This window comes from Helianthus annuus, chromosome 11 (assembly GCF_002127325.2).
Source record: "Helianthus annuus cultivar XRQ/B chromosome 11, HanXRQr2.0-SUNRISE, whole genome shotgun sequence".
NCBI lineage: Eukaryota > Viridiplantae > Streptophyta > Magnoliopsida > Asterales > Asteraceae > Helianthus > Helianthus annuus.
The window spans coordinates 132,048,400-132,064,375 of NC_035443.2; the positions used below are offsets into that span (position 1 = coordinate 132,048,400).

The 15,976-nt window shown below is 35.7% G+C and overlaps 2 protein-coding genes across 4 annotated transcripts; both read left to right on the top strand.

Annotated features, from left to right (window-relative positions):
* Positions 1-1,168: 1,168 nt before the first annotated feature.
* LOC110884311 (mitochondrial pyruvate carrier 4) lies at positions 1,169-5,752 on the top strand. Its single transcript, XM_022132020.2, has 5 exons — positions 1,169-1,344; positions 2,901-2,999; positions 4,123-4,175; positions 5,256-5,329; positions 5,514-5,752. Exons 1-5 carry the CDS (start codon positions 1,290-1,292, stop codon positions 5,557-5,559), a joined length of 327 nt encoding a protein of 108 aa, XP_021987712.1. The 5' UTR covers positions 1,169-1,289; the 3' UTR covers positions 5,560-5,752.
* Positions 5,753-9,117: 3,365 nt separating this feature from the next.
* LOC110884309 (alkaline ceramidase) lies at positions 9,118-12,221 on the top strand. Of its 3 annotated transcripts, none has more exons than XM_022132018.2 (4): positions 9,118-9,310; positions 10,280-10,615; positions 11,210-11,760; positions 11,950-12,221. In XM_022132018.2, the coding sequence occupies exons 2-3, from the start codon at positions 10,362-10,364 to the stop codon at positions 11,721-11,723; spliced, it is 768 nt and encodes a 255-aa protein (XP_021987710.1). In that variant the 5' UTR covers positions 9,118-9,310; positions 10,280-10,361; the 3' UTR covers positions 11,724-11,760; positions 11,950-12,221. The 3 variants fall into 3 exon arrangements, with proteins under 3 accessions (XP_021987710.1, XP_021987709.1, XP_021987711.1); XM_022132019.2 differs by having other exon boundaries at positions 9,122-9,310; positions 11,868-12,221; XM_022132017.2 differs by having other exon boundaries at positions 9,121-9,310; positions 11,210-12,144.
* Positions 12,222-15,976: the final 3,755 nt, after the last annotated feature.

Below are 15,976 nucleotides of genomic sequence, written 5' to 3' on the forward strand. Positions count from 1 at the left end.
CTTATTCAGGCAGCACCTTGACATCCGTTGCTGGGTTTAGGATCGATTAGACAGAGTATCGAATTAGTGATCAGGGGTTAAAACACTTACAACGGGGCAAAGCTTCGTAGTATTTTGGGGTATAATATCTTGAGCAGAAAGTTGAGAGAGAAAGAAAGTTTTTGAGCAGATTGAAATGTATCGTGAACGCTCAATTTATAGCTAAGATTTAAGCTTGTCGCGTTACGCGACCGAATTACCTTATTACCTTCGCGTAGCTCGAAGGCACTAGCTAGGGCTTAGGTGGCCTTAGTCACTACTGTAGACCTGCCACGTGGCTGCCAAGTGTCCTTGTCGAATCTAAGGGCGTCGCGTACGTGAGTATGATATTCTGACGTCGTCACGTAGCGCGACAAGGTAAAAATCTGGTTTTCCTCGTTTCTCGTGCTGGTTCTCGTTGTACGTGTTTGGAGCCTTAGTTATGGTTCGTTGTGGTGTTTGTCGAGGTTTGTTACATAGATGGTGGTGGCGGTGGCGATGAGGATGATCATGATGAGAAGGAGTTTGGACCAGTTGTGATAATGGTGGGTGATGGTGGGGCACGGACACAGTGGTGGTGGTTGGTGACGGTGGGGCACAACGATTGTGGTGATGATAATGGTGGGTGATAGTGGGGCATAGTGGTGGTGGTTGGTGATGGTGGGGCACAATGGTTGTGGTGGTGAACGGTGGTCAGTGAGTGGCGGAGATGGGTTGCAGTGGTGTGGTGGTTGTGTTTTAGAGGGGTGGTTGTGGTGGTGACGGGTTTGTGGTGGTGATTGGTTGTGTAGACTTAGAGAAAAAGAGAGGGGGGATAGTTAAGAGGGTTGATATTTATTTCTTTTATTTATATAAAAACACATATGTATTTTCATTTTGGTTCATAACTTGAAGCTAGTTACACAACTAGTCCATTCAATAAAAGTTTTAAATAAAATAAAAAGGAAATGACAAAATTACCCCTGACTAACAAAGTTTCATAGATAAAATCAACTCAGTTGGATTAAAATGACAATAGTAAAACCCATAAATGATAACTGAAACATTTGGACTACAATGAAAAAACTATTCCAAGACAGATAAACATTTTGGCCTTTTACTCTCAAATTTATCAAAAGGTTATTTTAGAGTCAAAATGAGAGAGCAGGGAGTTGTGGTGGTCACGTGTGTATAATAACACATCTCAAACACCTCCAAAATGACCAGAAGTGATCCTTTCCCCCATTTGTTTCTCTCTCTAAGATTTAAAGAGAAAGAGAGTAGAGTTTTCAATGGCGACATCGAAGCTACAGGCTCTCTGGAATCACCCTGCTGGCCCCAAAACTAGTGAGTTTACATCTTTCATAAACCATTTTTATCTTCAATTTCAATCATGATAGCTTCGTTAAATTAGGGTTTCTCTATGTTATTTGATTATGATATTTTTTGGGGATTTTATGCTATTGATGATCCGATTCATATCTTGTTAGATTGAACACACAAAAATATAGTTCCTGCATCTATTGTAGTGGTTCAATATTCAAATAATGAAATTTAAAGAAATGAAAATCAAATTCAAAGTGAACTTGTAAAGGTTGGAACTGGATTTAGGTGGATTTGATATTAATTTTGCTGTGCTTTGATTAATTTTGTTGAAATTACATAAACATGGTTGATTTTTTAGGATAATATGATAATTTTATTAAAAAAAAAATTAAGTTAGGTGAGTGCTATGTATAAAAAAGACACTATCTTAAGAATTCAAAGGAATGAATAAAGAGTAAGAATTTAGAAAATAGGAAGTAAAAGGATAACAAGTAAGAAAAAAATACACGAGTTTGTTGTTAACGGGTTTATTGTAACATCGGGTCACTCGTTTCAACCAATATTGTTAGCTTTGAATGGGGAGTTTATGGATATCACCTATCCTGGATTGCTCCCACCCAAGCACGGTTATCTGTGGAGTTCTAATCTCATCCGTAGCTAATGCGTTCGAAAGCTTTGGTGGTATTTCAGGAGGGATTTTTCTAAGATGTCATAATATTATTGGTCGATAAGAAGCCATGGGAATCTTCGAGTACTTGGATTAAGTGTATGTAGGGAGGATTAGTATGTACTTGTACTTTAAAATTTGAAAAAAAATGTTGTTTGTTAATTGTTATTATGCACTTTTACCAAAATAGCATTCTGAAGGAGTATACATAATACGAATAGTGATAGCAAGTTTAGGTTTTTTGCAACCAAGGTTTGTCATTGCTTTTGTTATGCTGACATTTTGATGTTGTAGTTGTGTACAATGTCGAAGTGTTAGGATGGATAATTATGCACAGCGCAACGTTAATTACAGGAAATGGAAAGTTTGAACATTGTGCTTCAAAATCATTATATTGTACTTTAGGAATCACGTAGCACTACATATGTTTTGAAGACAGATAATATATGTTAAAGAAGTAAACCAGACAACAAAACAAAAGATAAAAAAATAACTGTCGTAATCTTCGAAAATATCAATTGTTAATAAAGTTGCTTCACTGATTAGTCGTGTATGTTTATATATTAACCTATGCAGTTAATATCGGTGATATATTGGTTATATCGGTCCCCTAGTAAAATATCGGTCAAAATATCGGTACCGTTAATATCGGCGATATTGACCGATATTTGACCGATATAACCGATATATCACCCATATTTGACCGACATAACCGATATATCACCGATATTTGACAGATAAAACCGATATATCACTGAATTATCAGTGTTAAATTGCTGTATATATACATTCTGCATTATATTAAAATTACCGATATCCCACCGATATCTCAAATATCGGTCCTTGACCGATATCCGATATTTTACCGCATTAACTGCATAGATATTAACCGATTAATGTGTTTGTGCAGTTCATTTCTGGGCTCCAACTTTTAAGTGGGGTATCAGCATCGCTAATATTGCAGACTTTGCCAAGCCACCAGAGAAGCTTTCATACCCGCAACAATTCGGTATCTATTTGCTGCAAATATTATATTTCTTGCATTTGCTTCTTTTGGTATCTCATTCCTTCCTTTACCAAAAAAAAGATTCTTTTTTTTTTTTTACTTTCAAAGTTGATTACTTTTAATCTTATAATTGACTAGAATCTTTTTTGTTTTGGTTGCTGCATTAAAGTTTATATAAAGCATCAGGACCGTAACATATTGGATATAAAAAAAGAAAAGAAATGAAAATCTATGTCATTTGTTGGATATATTAAAAAACAAGTTAGTATTTTTAAAAGAGTAAAGTGCCATTTCCGTCTTTGAGGTTTGGCCAGTTTTGCGACTTTCGTTTCGTCCAAAGGTGTGTTTTTCCGCATCTAGAATCAAAAGGTTTGAAATCTTGTTATTTTTATCTGACTCGTTAACTCCGTCTATTTTTCTCCATTAAACGAGGGGCATTTCCGTCTTTTAAGACATTTTTTATTAAAATAAAAAACACTATAAGGAATAAAGATCCACCTATGTTGACTTTCTCTCCACCCAAACCCTTTAATCATGTTAGTGCAGTAATGTCTATCGCCTCCGTCAATCAGTCCGTAGCAGAAATTAGAATAAAACATAGCTTTATATTGTAATATTTAGGGAAAAGGCAAGGTGGCATTTATGTAATTAATGAGAACTCTCATTAAAAGCCTTGGCCTATAAATAGAACCTTTAGGGCTTTAGTTTAGGACTTTTGCCATTTGCATCATTGGGTGCATAGGAGCTAGAGTGTTCGGTCCACGTACGTATACGGATTCCGCACGTCACACGTATCTGTTCGCAATCGTTCGGGAGTCAAAAACCGATCCTACAAATCATCACAAAAAATGTCTAAAAAGACGAAAATACCAATGACTTACCGTTGAAAATGGATGGAAGTAACAAGTCGGATGAAAATGGCAAGATTTCAAACCTTTTGGATCCAGATGCGGAAAAACAAACCTTTGGATGAAAGTCGCAAAAAGAGCCAAACCTCAAGGACGAAAATGGCATTTTACTCTATTTTTTTTAAAAAATATACAAAAATAGATTGTTTCTTTGGGGAAGGAGAGAGCATTGATCACACAATTGGTGCGATCTTTACCTCTTTATCATTTGTTTGCAGCTGTCACAGCGACTGGAATTATCTGGTCTCGCTACAGCATGGTAATCACCCCGGTAAGTCAATTTATTATACACTATATGTTCTTCTGTACCGTAAAATTTTCCAGGTTTGATTTATCACACGGTTTAAGTTAAATGGTAGAGATTTATCATATGGGGAACATACCCATTGTTAAAGAGAAATAATTGAACTTCTAGACGCTGATTAACGCCATCGAGTTGTAATTATGACGATGAATAACTAGATAATTTTAAGGGTTTTTGTCATAAAATTGCAATGTACTTTTTCCAAGGTTCCATTTTACTATTTTAGTGATTGTACAAAGTGTTTCTCCTGGTCACCTGATAACTTGTTCAACTGGTAAGAATGCTGACATGGCAATGTCATAAATAGTAACATACTTTGTAACCTGGTTTTAGAATGTGCCCGTCATAAGCGCATAATGCGTGCATCACATGATGCAGTGGTGAGATCGCATCGTGCGATGCGATTCCATGATGCGCGCATCACATGATGTGGTCTGAAAAAATCTGACCATCAATTGCGTAATGGACTAATGGGTTCGAGTATTTGAACAAATCTGACTAGAGACGATGAGATTATCATTTATATTAGTGTTTTAAAGTTAACAAGTTAAAATATAACCTATAAACATTTTTTTGGCATTTTTTAACAACGAATGCCTCGGCACGTAATGCACGCGCATCACACATCGGTTTTTGGAAAAAATCGCATCAGTCGCCACGCTCTTTTTAAAACCAAGCTTTGCAAAAGGCTTCAAGTTGGTCACAATACGATTTTTCTGACAATTTAGTCATTAAAGTTGGTAAACTTGTTTCATTGTCATCTTTTTTATATGTTATTATGACTAAAATCAGAATAGCGTTCATGGCAGATTCGTCTCTATTATTAAAACTGTTTATCTGCTTGTTCTACAAATTATCTCACTTCAAAAAGGATGATGCAACAACTTACTTTTCAATTCAATTTTGTGTTGTGTAGATTTGGATCATTTTTAAATTTTGTGGGTTTCCTTCAGAATACGAACAAACGCCTTTTAAATAGCAAATTCATCTGCTTCTCGCAGAAGCTGTGTTTTTCTTGATTTTGACTTGTTTGATGCTTGATTACAGAAAAACTGGAATCTTTTTAGTGTAAATGTTGCAATGGCGGGAACAGGATTGTATCAACTCTCTCGGAAAATCCGGTAAGCCAAATTAGGCATTGACTTTTTTTTTTTCTACAAATTGGTTTTTATATTTGTAGATGTATTTTGGGGGGGTAACCGTCTGAAAGATTTGACTATTGGAGCAACGAAAATGATTAACGATGGTGAAAGTCGAAATGCATGGTGATATATGATGATCGTCGTGTTTGTATTGTATTTGCAGGCACGACTATTTTAACGAAGAGGAGACTGCTGCAATAAAGGAATGATGACGAAAAGGTGATGCAGTTAAACTAAGTTTCTGTACTTATGTTCTTCGAATAATGTCGATTTGTTTCTTTACTTTTTATCACCAAATATGTTCATCTCAAGTTGATGACACAAAGATAACTTCAAATTCTAGTATTTGATTATTACAATGATATGGTTCATAACTTGTCAATAGCTATGAATGTAGTAATATATTATGTGTTATATTTTAAAATTACTAATCTTATTTTTTATTAGATGCTATTAATAGCTACATACCTCATTCTATATTTCTAAGTTATCAAAAACTTACAAATATAAAAAGAGTTAAATGCCATTTTAGTCCCTGTGGTTTGGGTCATTTTGCCAGGTTAGTCCAAAGGTTTTATTTTTCACCTGTGGGTCTAAAAAGGTTTCACCGTTGCCATTTTAGTTCACTGGGTTAACTTCATCCATTTTTTTGTTAACGAGAAGGCCGATTCGGTCATTTATATGGCCGAATTGCCCTTCTAGTTAACAAAATTACATATAAAATGACCGAATTGACCTTCTCGTTAGAAATTAACCCAGTGGACTAAAATGACAACGGTGAAACATTTTTGGACCCACATGTGAAAAATGAAACATTTGGACTAAACTGCTAAAATGGTCCAAACCACAGGGACTAAAATCGCATTTAACTCTAGAATTGTTACAAATGTAATTTGAGTATTTTCTATTTCAAGCTGGTTTGAGGTAGTTTAAGATAGGTAACAGACATCCCAATGAATAAAAATTTAACGACGTAAGATCATTGATGGGTGTCCTCGATACCCTTGAACCCGATTGGTGTTTACTAACGGATACCTGATGGTTATGGGACATAATTTTATAACCAGGTTTGAGACTTCTTCCTTCGTATGTGAATCGCAACACCACATCATCACCCATGTAACCTCCATGAACTTTCCTCCAAACATGTTTTGTCAATCCTATACTCCCGTCACATAACCATGACAACCTTACGGTTAGCACAATTGCATTCATGGTGCTACCCTAAGCGTTACCATGCTCACAAGGTCGGTTCAATGATCTCTTCGGCTAATACAAGCTGAAGACAAACATCAAGTTTTCGACTCATCAACTTTAAATTCTGGTAAAATGCTTTCCAACGACTAGACTTACGGGCATTGTGATTCGGATGATACAAGCCATACTTTCATTGAATGTTCTACACAAAAGCATTGTGATCCGGATAACACAAGCCATAGTTTCAATTGAATGTGCTACACTCAAAATCAATAAACAACTCATCAATGTGTCATTGGTTTTTTATTTTATTTATTTATTTTTTGTTCTCTCTCTATTTTGTGCTCTAAAGTTGTAACCTCAAGCATCCACGTTAAGGAAACCCAAAAATAATTAAAAAAAAAATGTAGCTAGTCTGCTACCAACCTGCCACATCCGGAAAATACTAACAACAAAGGCCCGAACATCCAGATCACCCTTCTGTCTGAAGAACAGGACGTGGTAACCCAACCCACCCTCCCAGACTTGTAATTCATTGTGTTAAGTTTTATTCCGCTACATAGACTTGTAATTCTTGTTGCTCATTATTTCATATACTCATATAATTCACATGTGGACCTTAGCATAATGATAAAATTCTTGTCCGATTATAACATGAATATATGCATCACATTCAAACAAGGCCCAATGAAAGCAACATCAAGGAACGTGTCATCATGTTATTATTCAAGGAACATCACCATTATATGTTTCTTCTAAAAGAAGAGGGTTTTTTTTTTTTTTTTTTTTTTTTTTTTTTTTTTTTTTTTTTTTTTTTTTAGAAAAGCTTTCCTGTTGTGGTTTACTATTATTGCGTTTGCTATGGCATAAGCTTATCCAGTCATTGCTTATCTATCCAAATTTTATATGAACATAAGCTGATAATTTAATTTTTATTTTTTAACAACTTTTTTACACATAAACATCATTTCATCGTATCAAAGGAGACATTCTAGTTAGCGGCTGATCTTGAACTTTTACATATAGGTGTAGAAAGTTTTAAAGAAAAAAAATAAAGGGGTCGGGGCTTCCCAAGGCCCAAACAAAGCTCTGCCCCTAATTTTAGTGGTTAAGTAGTGTGTTCACAATCAAACGAAAAGTTCAAATCATGCACGACACATGTATTCATCCTAGGAAATGTAGATGATTTTAGTGGTTAAGTAGTGTGCTTACAATCAAAAGATTAAAAATTCAAATCATGCACGACACATGTATTCATCCTAAGAAATGTAGATATTAATGTTAAAAAAAGAATACCGTTTGACCACCACTTGAAACGCGTGCATGAATAATTTTTTTTAACATTTTTATCCCCACCTTTACCTCTTTATAATTTGATTATTAAAGTTTTTATCATATACCCTCAATTTTAAATTTTATTATTATTATTATTATTATTATTATTATTTTAATTCCACCTCTTATATGTTAAATTACATATGACTTTAATCAATTTTGTTTTCATTTAATTCGATTTTCCTCTAATAACTCGTGTTTTCTTAACTTTTATAAAAAAAGCTAAATATGCAAATACGCTACATTTTGTTGTTGTCGTTTTTGTATAAATTTATTGATGAACCGAACTGATATCGACATCAGTACTATCACTGGTATCCATTATTATGGTTTTATCGATATAAAACACATGTCGATATCATTTTGGCATATTACGACTTTATTCATTTTTTATGGTTTTAGATCGATTTAAAACACATATCGATATCCTTTTAGCCTATCACGATTTTATTTCTACGCTACCGAACCAAACCAAACTGATATCGACAAACCCAAATTCCAGCCGTAGGGCGTGAAGAAATCCCACTAGTTTTACATCATCATCATCATCATCATCATCATCATCATCATCATCATCATCATACTCAGTAAATCTCACCAATAGCAAAGCTAAAGTTGGATCTGAGGATGGTAAGATGTAGTTACCTCTACACCGTAGGAATAGAGAGACTCCACCAATGAGACCCCCTGCTCGATTAGTTTTACAACATAAACTATATATATTATAAAACACTTAAATGCCATTTTAGTCCATGTGGTTTGGACCATTTTTTCAGTTTAGTCCAAAGGTTTTATTTTTCGCATATGGGTCTAAAAAGGTTTAACCGCTGCAATTTTAGTCCACTGGGTTAACTTCATCCATTATTTTTGTTAACGAGAAGGGCAATTCAGTCATTTTATATGGCCGCATTTTCCTTCTAGTTAACAGAATTACATACAATATGACCGAATTTTTCTTCTCGTTAACAGAAAAAATTGATGAAGCTAACCTAGTGGACTAAAATGGCAACGATGAAACCTTTTTGAATTCACATACAAAAAATGAAACCTTTAGACTAAATTGTCAAAATAGCTCAAATCAGAAAAACTAAAATGAAATTTAACTCATTATACAAGTATTATTAAATCATGTTGCATAATATGACTTTAGTTATTTATTGACACTTTGGTGTTGTATTATTAAATCATGATGCATATTATGACTTTAGTTATTTATTGACACTTTGGTGTTATTTATTCACACACTTTGGTTCATATAATATTCCTTTAGAATAAACATAAAATATAATAAAATGAAAAATTATATATATTAAAAACGGTGAGATGTGAATTCCCCAAAAAAGAGTTCTTCTCTCTCATTCCGATCGATAATCTTTTGCACTCAGAACCACCGATCTAGGGTTCTTCTCTTCAATATTCTCTATTTAGGTATTTCTTTTTCTTCAATTTCAACTTCATCAATTACAATAGCACTTTTTATTTGATCGAATTGATTAACATCGTACGATTAGATCTCATAGTTTTCGTGAAATTAGGTTTTGTGTACGAAATTACGGTTTCCTTGTTGTGTTTTGAGTTTTTTAGGTCGAATCAATGAAATTTGATGTGATTGTTGGAATTTCAGGCTTTTGATTACTGTTTTAGAATGTTTATACTCAATTTGGATGTGGTTTTAGTGATTTAGGTTGTGAATTAGTTTGTAGATTAGTGTTATTGGTTCAGATGTTAAAAATGTGATTATTATGTTAATACGAGTTTCTAATTTTTTGCTTCTAATTTGAATCATAGTTTTGGTGTAATTAGGTTTTGTTTACGCAGTTACGGTTTTGTCGTTGTGTTTTTGAGTTTTTTAGGTTGAATCGTAGCGAATTTGATGAAATCTGGATTGATTATTGGAATTGCAAGCTTTTGATCACTGTTTTAGAATGTTTTTACTCAATTTGGATGTGGCTTTAGTGATTTAGGTTGTAGATTAGGCTATGCGGTATGGTGGTGGTCCTCCCTTGGAGGATGATCCGCCACGTTGGATGAGTGTAAGGATGGGGCAAAGGGGATGAAACTAAGGAAATGGGGGGATGATCCTAATATATATATATATATATATATATAAGTTGTATGTATAGGTGTGTGAGAGAGGGGGAGGGCCGTCGGAAACGTCCGGCTGGAGACGCCTAGGACACTGCTTGGGGGGGGGGGGGGTGAATGGAGAGGGGGCCGGCGCCGGTGGGGGACGGTCCAAGGCCGAAGCCCACACCGTGCAGCCTTAGTGTTATTGGTTCAGATGTTAAAAATGTAATTATTATGTTAATAAGAGTTTCAAATGTTGATTCATTTCATGTGGTTTTGATTATTGGTATTTATATCTTCATAAAGTAACTTATCTTTTGTCGGGTGCAGCTACATCAGTTAAAAAAAAGCGAGATTTCAAAAGTGATGCTATAGTTGCAACATATTACTTGGTGAGAACATATACATTTACATGGCAGATGGTATATCAAGCTTTTGGGGGCCGGTCACATCGTCCCATGAATGGTGTGAGAAGAACTATGTGGTTTCTTCATACGTTGCTGAGTTTTATAACACCATCTCAACGATCCCGTGCATTCTTTTGGCACTCATTGGCCTTCTAAGCTCGTTGATACAACGTTTCGAGAAGAGATTTAGCGTCCTACACTTATCGAATATGGCACTTGCTATTGGTAGCATGATGTATCATTCCACACTACAACATGTGTAAGTAAACTATCTTCAACATATTTTATAATTCATATGGTTTTGAATATATGTTATGTGGTTCTCTTTATATGCACATTTTTAAGAACAACTTCCTAATTGGCAACTTTTGTTATCTTTTACTAGTGTAAAATGCCATTTTCGTCCCTGAGGTTTGGCTAGTTTTGCGACTTTCGTCCAAATGTTTGTTTTTCCGCATCCGGATCCAAAAGGTTTGAAATCTAGCCATTTTCATCCGGCATGTTAACTCCATCCATTTTTCTTCGTTAAGTCAACGGTATGTTTGTCCTTTTTTCTCTATTAAAGGTATTTTGAATACTTTAACATTATGCTAAATGCGTGTACATAAAGTGAAAAAGACCGTATTGCCCTTTAAGTTAACAAAAAAGGAGGAAATATCCCTGGCTTAACGGAGAAAAATGGATGGAGTTAACAGGCGGGATGAAAATGGCAAGATTTCAAACTTTTTGGATCCAGATACGGAAAAACAAACCTTTGGACGAAAGTCGAAAACCTCGCCAAACCTCAGGGACGAAATTGGCATTTTACTCTTTTTACTATTAAAAAGTTAACCACGAGAATAATTTGTTGCAGCCAACAGCAAAGTGACGAAACGCCAATGGTATGGGAAATGCTTCTATACATCTACATCCTCTATTCGCCTGATTGGCACTACCGTAGCACCATGCCCACATTCCTCTTCCTGTACGGTATCTCTTTTGCCGTCCTCCATTCTGTGACCCGTTTCGATATCGGGTTCAAAGTTCATTACGTGATGCTATGCCTCTTGTGCGTTCCTCGGGTGTACAAGTATTACATATACACACAAGATATACCCGCAAAACGGCTCGCAAAGTTCTATCTTGCGACCCTTGTGCTCGGTAGTTTGTGTTGGCTGGTTGACCGTTTCGGCTGCAGCCAGATTTCCAGCTGGCCCATCAACCCACAAGGTCACGCGTTGTGGCATGTCTTAATGGGCTTTAATTCTTACTTTGCAAACACCTTTTTGATGTTCTGCCGAGCCCAACAACGAGAGTGGAGCCCAAAAGTCGTTTATGTTATGGGGATCCTTCCCTATGTGAAGATCCAGAAACCGAAGACGCAGTAGATGCGGGTCGAGGACTCGAGGTAGATAATGGCTTCAGGTAACATCTGTTCTTTTTACTCAAGAGTTTTGTTTTCTTTAATATGGTTTTTGAATTTGAATTATGATTCGACATGATTAGGTTTTTTTTTTTCTTTTAACTTGTAGTTTGGTGTAACATATCCTAGTATGGTTTTGTTTAGAATTTTATGAAACAATTGAAGGATTATTCTTGTTTTTGTATTTGGAGGTTCCTTTTGCTGGCAGAGACGATTGTACTACCACGCAAAAACGGAAGGGGTAATTTTAGTTTCGGATCACAATGTGTTTTGGCAAAATGTGTGTGGGTTAAAACCTGCTTGATATAACAGTCTGTTAATCGTCCCAACTCGAATCGAATTACAATCAACCGGCTAAGAATAAAATTACAAACTGATTCGAATTACAACTCTACTCGCTAGTTGCAACTCTTGTATTGGACTATTTGTTCTTTGTGGCTGAAGCATGATACTCATTCTCCTACCCGTTATGATCTGTAAACTTTTTTGATTTCTTACTTTTCTTACCGGAACGAAACCCTGGGAAGATTAATAGATAAAGTGTTATATCTTACAAATTCTAGTGTTTATGAAGGCAAGCTGATAAATACCTTCACTAAAAATCTTTTTTGGAAAATACCTTCACTAAAAATCTAATGACGACAATCTTGGTGGTGTTTCTTTCCTTTTATCAACTGGCTAATATAACTTGTTTTTATCAAAATGTCAACCCGAACATTACACATTTAATAGATGGCTTTATCGTTTTTTTTTATATAATTCTTATTTAGATTTTAGTGAGGTTATTTAAAACATGTTAAAATTTAAAGCATCGACTCATTCATATATGCTAAAAAGAAAAGTCAATGAACAGTGGTTTGTTATTATTAAATTAACATTCATATATGATAAATAGAATTATTTAGAATTAACAGTGATTTATTATTAAATTAAAATTAGATGGTATCGGATATAGGTATCGGTCTCAAATTTACCAAACCGGTGTATTTTCGGTACCAGTTCTGCACAGGTATTTACCGGTTTTTACCCTCAAATACCGGTGCCGTACCAGTACCGACCGGTACTGAACCGTACCATACTAGGTATATTCGGTACCGGTACCCACTTTTGGGGATTTCGGTAACGGTATTTTCGGTACCAGTTGGTACCGAGCTCATCAAATCCTGTAGCAACGCATCAATGCAAGTAATTGCACCATTTAGATTACTTTTCATACACACAGTAAATAAACAGTATTTCGTTTGAATGAGGTTTTATATACACAACAACTTATTTCGCTTTCTTTTTTGTGTTTTTCTGTAATTAGTGAATTGTAGCATGTAAAATTAACTTGGATATTTAGAATATTGATGAGCAAATCGTATCAAATCCTGTAAACGAACCTGTATCGTATCGGTACCAAATTTACTATACCAAATCATTTTCGCTACCAAATCATTACTTTCGGTTCGACACTGGTCTAGCACCATACCTGTATTTATTGATTTTTACCTTCAAATACCATACCGTATTGTACCGAGCATTTTCGGTGCCGGTACCTAATTTCGATGATTTTCCGGAACCGATACCGAGCTCATCCATATTTTAACGTGTTAGCACTGTAATAACTGAACTGAAAACAGCCGAATTTCCAACGTGTGGGTCCTATTATTATATATTAGGTTATTTAAAATCGTTTTTATGAAGGAGTGACTATCCTTACCACGTCATTTTATTTATGTTTTGATATTCGATATCTGTTTGCCATTGCTGACACGCCTTTTGTAGTCATTGGGTCCCGCCGCAACGCGCGGGCAGAAAATAACTAGTTAGTTTTTAAAAGTGAAATTTATTCTATCTTAAAATCTGAATCTTTTCTTAATTTTTAAAAGTCTTTTTTATTAGTTCTAAATACGTAAACTGAGTTTGTAATTAGGATGAGATATAAATGTACACACTTAAAATTATACCAAGAGTAAACTGCAATTTTATCCAATTGGCACTCTTACCCCCCCCCTAAGGAAATAATTGCAATTTTACCCCCTACTGTTAACTGTTATGTCGCAATTCTACCCCCCCGGCTTCAATTTTGTTGACTGGTCTGTTGACTTGGGGGTGAAATGACTATTTTACCCCCCAACGTTTGCTTTTATGTCGCATGTTTACCCCCTGGAATCAAATATGTTGGCTGATGTGTTGACTTGGGTAAATTACTAAAAAACCCTTTCTTATAACCCCCTATAATTTATGTTTAGAAGCACAATTACCCTCTGCAACTTCCAAAACCTTTCCCGCCACCATCCATATTCGATTCCACCACCATATAAACAAGCTTGTAACAGAATTCAAGCCACTCAGCCACCGTTGACCACCCTTCGCTACTGTCCCATCTCCATGAACCTGGCTGAAGCCCATACACATCCAGAACCAGGTTCACATGTCCATTGTGTGTGTATGGCATCAAGTGTTGTAACAGAATTCAAAAACCATGAAGTGTTGTAACAGAATTCAAAAACCATGAAGAAGTGTTGTAACAGAATTCAAAAACCATGAAGAAGTCAAACAGGTTCACTGTCAATTCAAAAACCATTAAGAACCTTCAGCATTTGACAGGTTCACTATCAAGTCAAACAGAATTCAAACAAGTTTGTAATGTCGAAATTTAGAAATGACAAATCTTGGTGTTGAGCCATAAGCATTTGTATAAGCATGTTTGACTATCATAAGTCAAATTGCACATACACCTATTGACCCATATGCATTTGTAGAAGCCTGGATATCCATATTATTGCCTAAAAACAACACATATATCTATAACTATGGGTTAAGCATAACAAGTGTTTCTGGTTTGGTGAATATAAAGTTCTGAAGCATTCATGAGACTCAAGATCACGAACACCCTCTTTCACTTATGCAAGGGACTGAAAGTGATGGTGATTGCACCAAGTGCAAATGCAAATGCATCAGCACCTCTGCATCAGTCAATGTGTTCTGATGTGTTCTATGACCAACATTAACAACAATGCTTCTAAGTTAACAGCAGAGCAACTTAAGATTAACAGCAGAGCAACTTAAGATTAACAGCAGAGCAACTTAACATTAACAGCAGCAACTTAACATTAACAGCAGAGAACCAAATATACAGTCAATGCTTCTGATATGCAACTTAAGAGCAGAGCAAGTTAACAGCAGCATAACAGTCAACTACACTACACATGTGTTCTATGATCAACCATAAGATCCTACACATAAACTCAAATTAACAGCAGAGTAATAACAGCAGCAACTTAACAATGGTCAAATTAACAGCAGAGCTCATTGAAAGAAATAAAATCTCTGATGATTTTATTGATTGTTTACAAACCTATAAATAATAGTACAAGACTAATTCCTAGGAGATAATTATGGACAGTTACAGCAATACAAAAGCTATACAATTTGAATATTAAATTAGATTAACTTTAGGAGAGAATAGTGGGTGACTATTGATTTTGTTGACTTTGTTGATTTGATTGATTCCTTTGATTGATACGGTTGTTACCCCCGGCAAGCGAAACGGTGGCGGATGTACGCGAAGCAAGTCTTGAAAATGTTCAAAGAGAAGTCTAGGCAAGCTCTTTGTAAAGATATCTGCAAGTTGAAGCTTGGTAGGAACAAATTTAGTGTGAAGCTTTCCTGACATAACCAGTTCCCGAACAAAGTGATAGTCTAAGTCAATGTGTTTCGCGCGCTTGTGAGATACCGGATTTTGGCTCATGAACAAGGCACTTTTGTTGTCGCACAAGAGAGTCGGTCGAGTTTTAGGAAGTGCGTGTAATTCCTGTAGCAAATGAGTGATCCAAACAATTTCTGCTGCAGCATTCGCCATAGCCCGATATTCCGATTCACAGCTTGAACGTGAGACCGTTGGTTGTTTCTTTGCACTCCATGAGACTAAGTTCCCACCCAGAAAAACCGAATAACCATAAGTTGACCTTCTCGTTTCAATACACCTAGCCCAATCTGCATCCGAGTACCCTAAAATTGAAGCCGTAGTAGGACGTGTGAAAACTAAACCATGAGAGATTGTCCCTTTGACATAGCGAAGAATACGTTTAACCAATTGAAAATGGTGATCGGAGGGGAGTGAAGGTATTGACAGGCTTGATTGACGGCATGGGAGAGGTCCGGACGGGTGATAGTGAGATACTGAAGAGCACCAACAAGAGAGCGATAAAGGGTAGGATCGGAAAAAGGATT

What these genes read in the sequence shown, in the direction of transcription:
- LOC110884309 (XM_022132018.2), top strand. Translation starts at nt 10,362, where the DNA reads ATGGCAGATGGTATATCAAGCTTTTGGGGGCCGGTCACATCGTCCCAT. An exon ending in CATTCCACACTACAACATGT is followed by an intron (nt 10,616 to 11,209) that starts GTAAGTAAACTA and finishes AATTTGTTGCAG; the next exon opens with CCAACAGCAAAGTGACGAAA.
- LOC110884311 (XM_022132020.2), top strand. Translation starts at nt 1,290, where the DNA reads ATGGCGACATCGAAGCTACAGGCTCTCTGGAATCACCCTGCTGGCCCC. An exon ending in CCCTGCTGGCCCCAAAACTA is followed by an intron (nt 1,345 to 2,900) that starts GTGAGTTTACAT and finishes GTGTTTGTGCAG; the next exon opens with TTCATTTCTGGGCTCCAACT. An exon ending in TTCATACCCGCAACAATTCG is followed by an intron (nt 3,000 to 4,122) that starts GTATCTATTTGC and finishes ATTTGTTTGCAG; the next exon opens with CTGTCACAGCGACTGGAATT.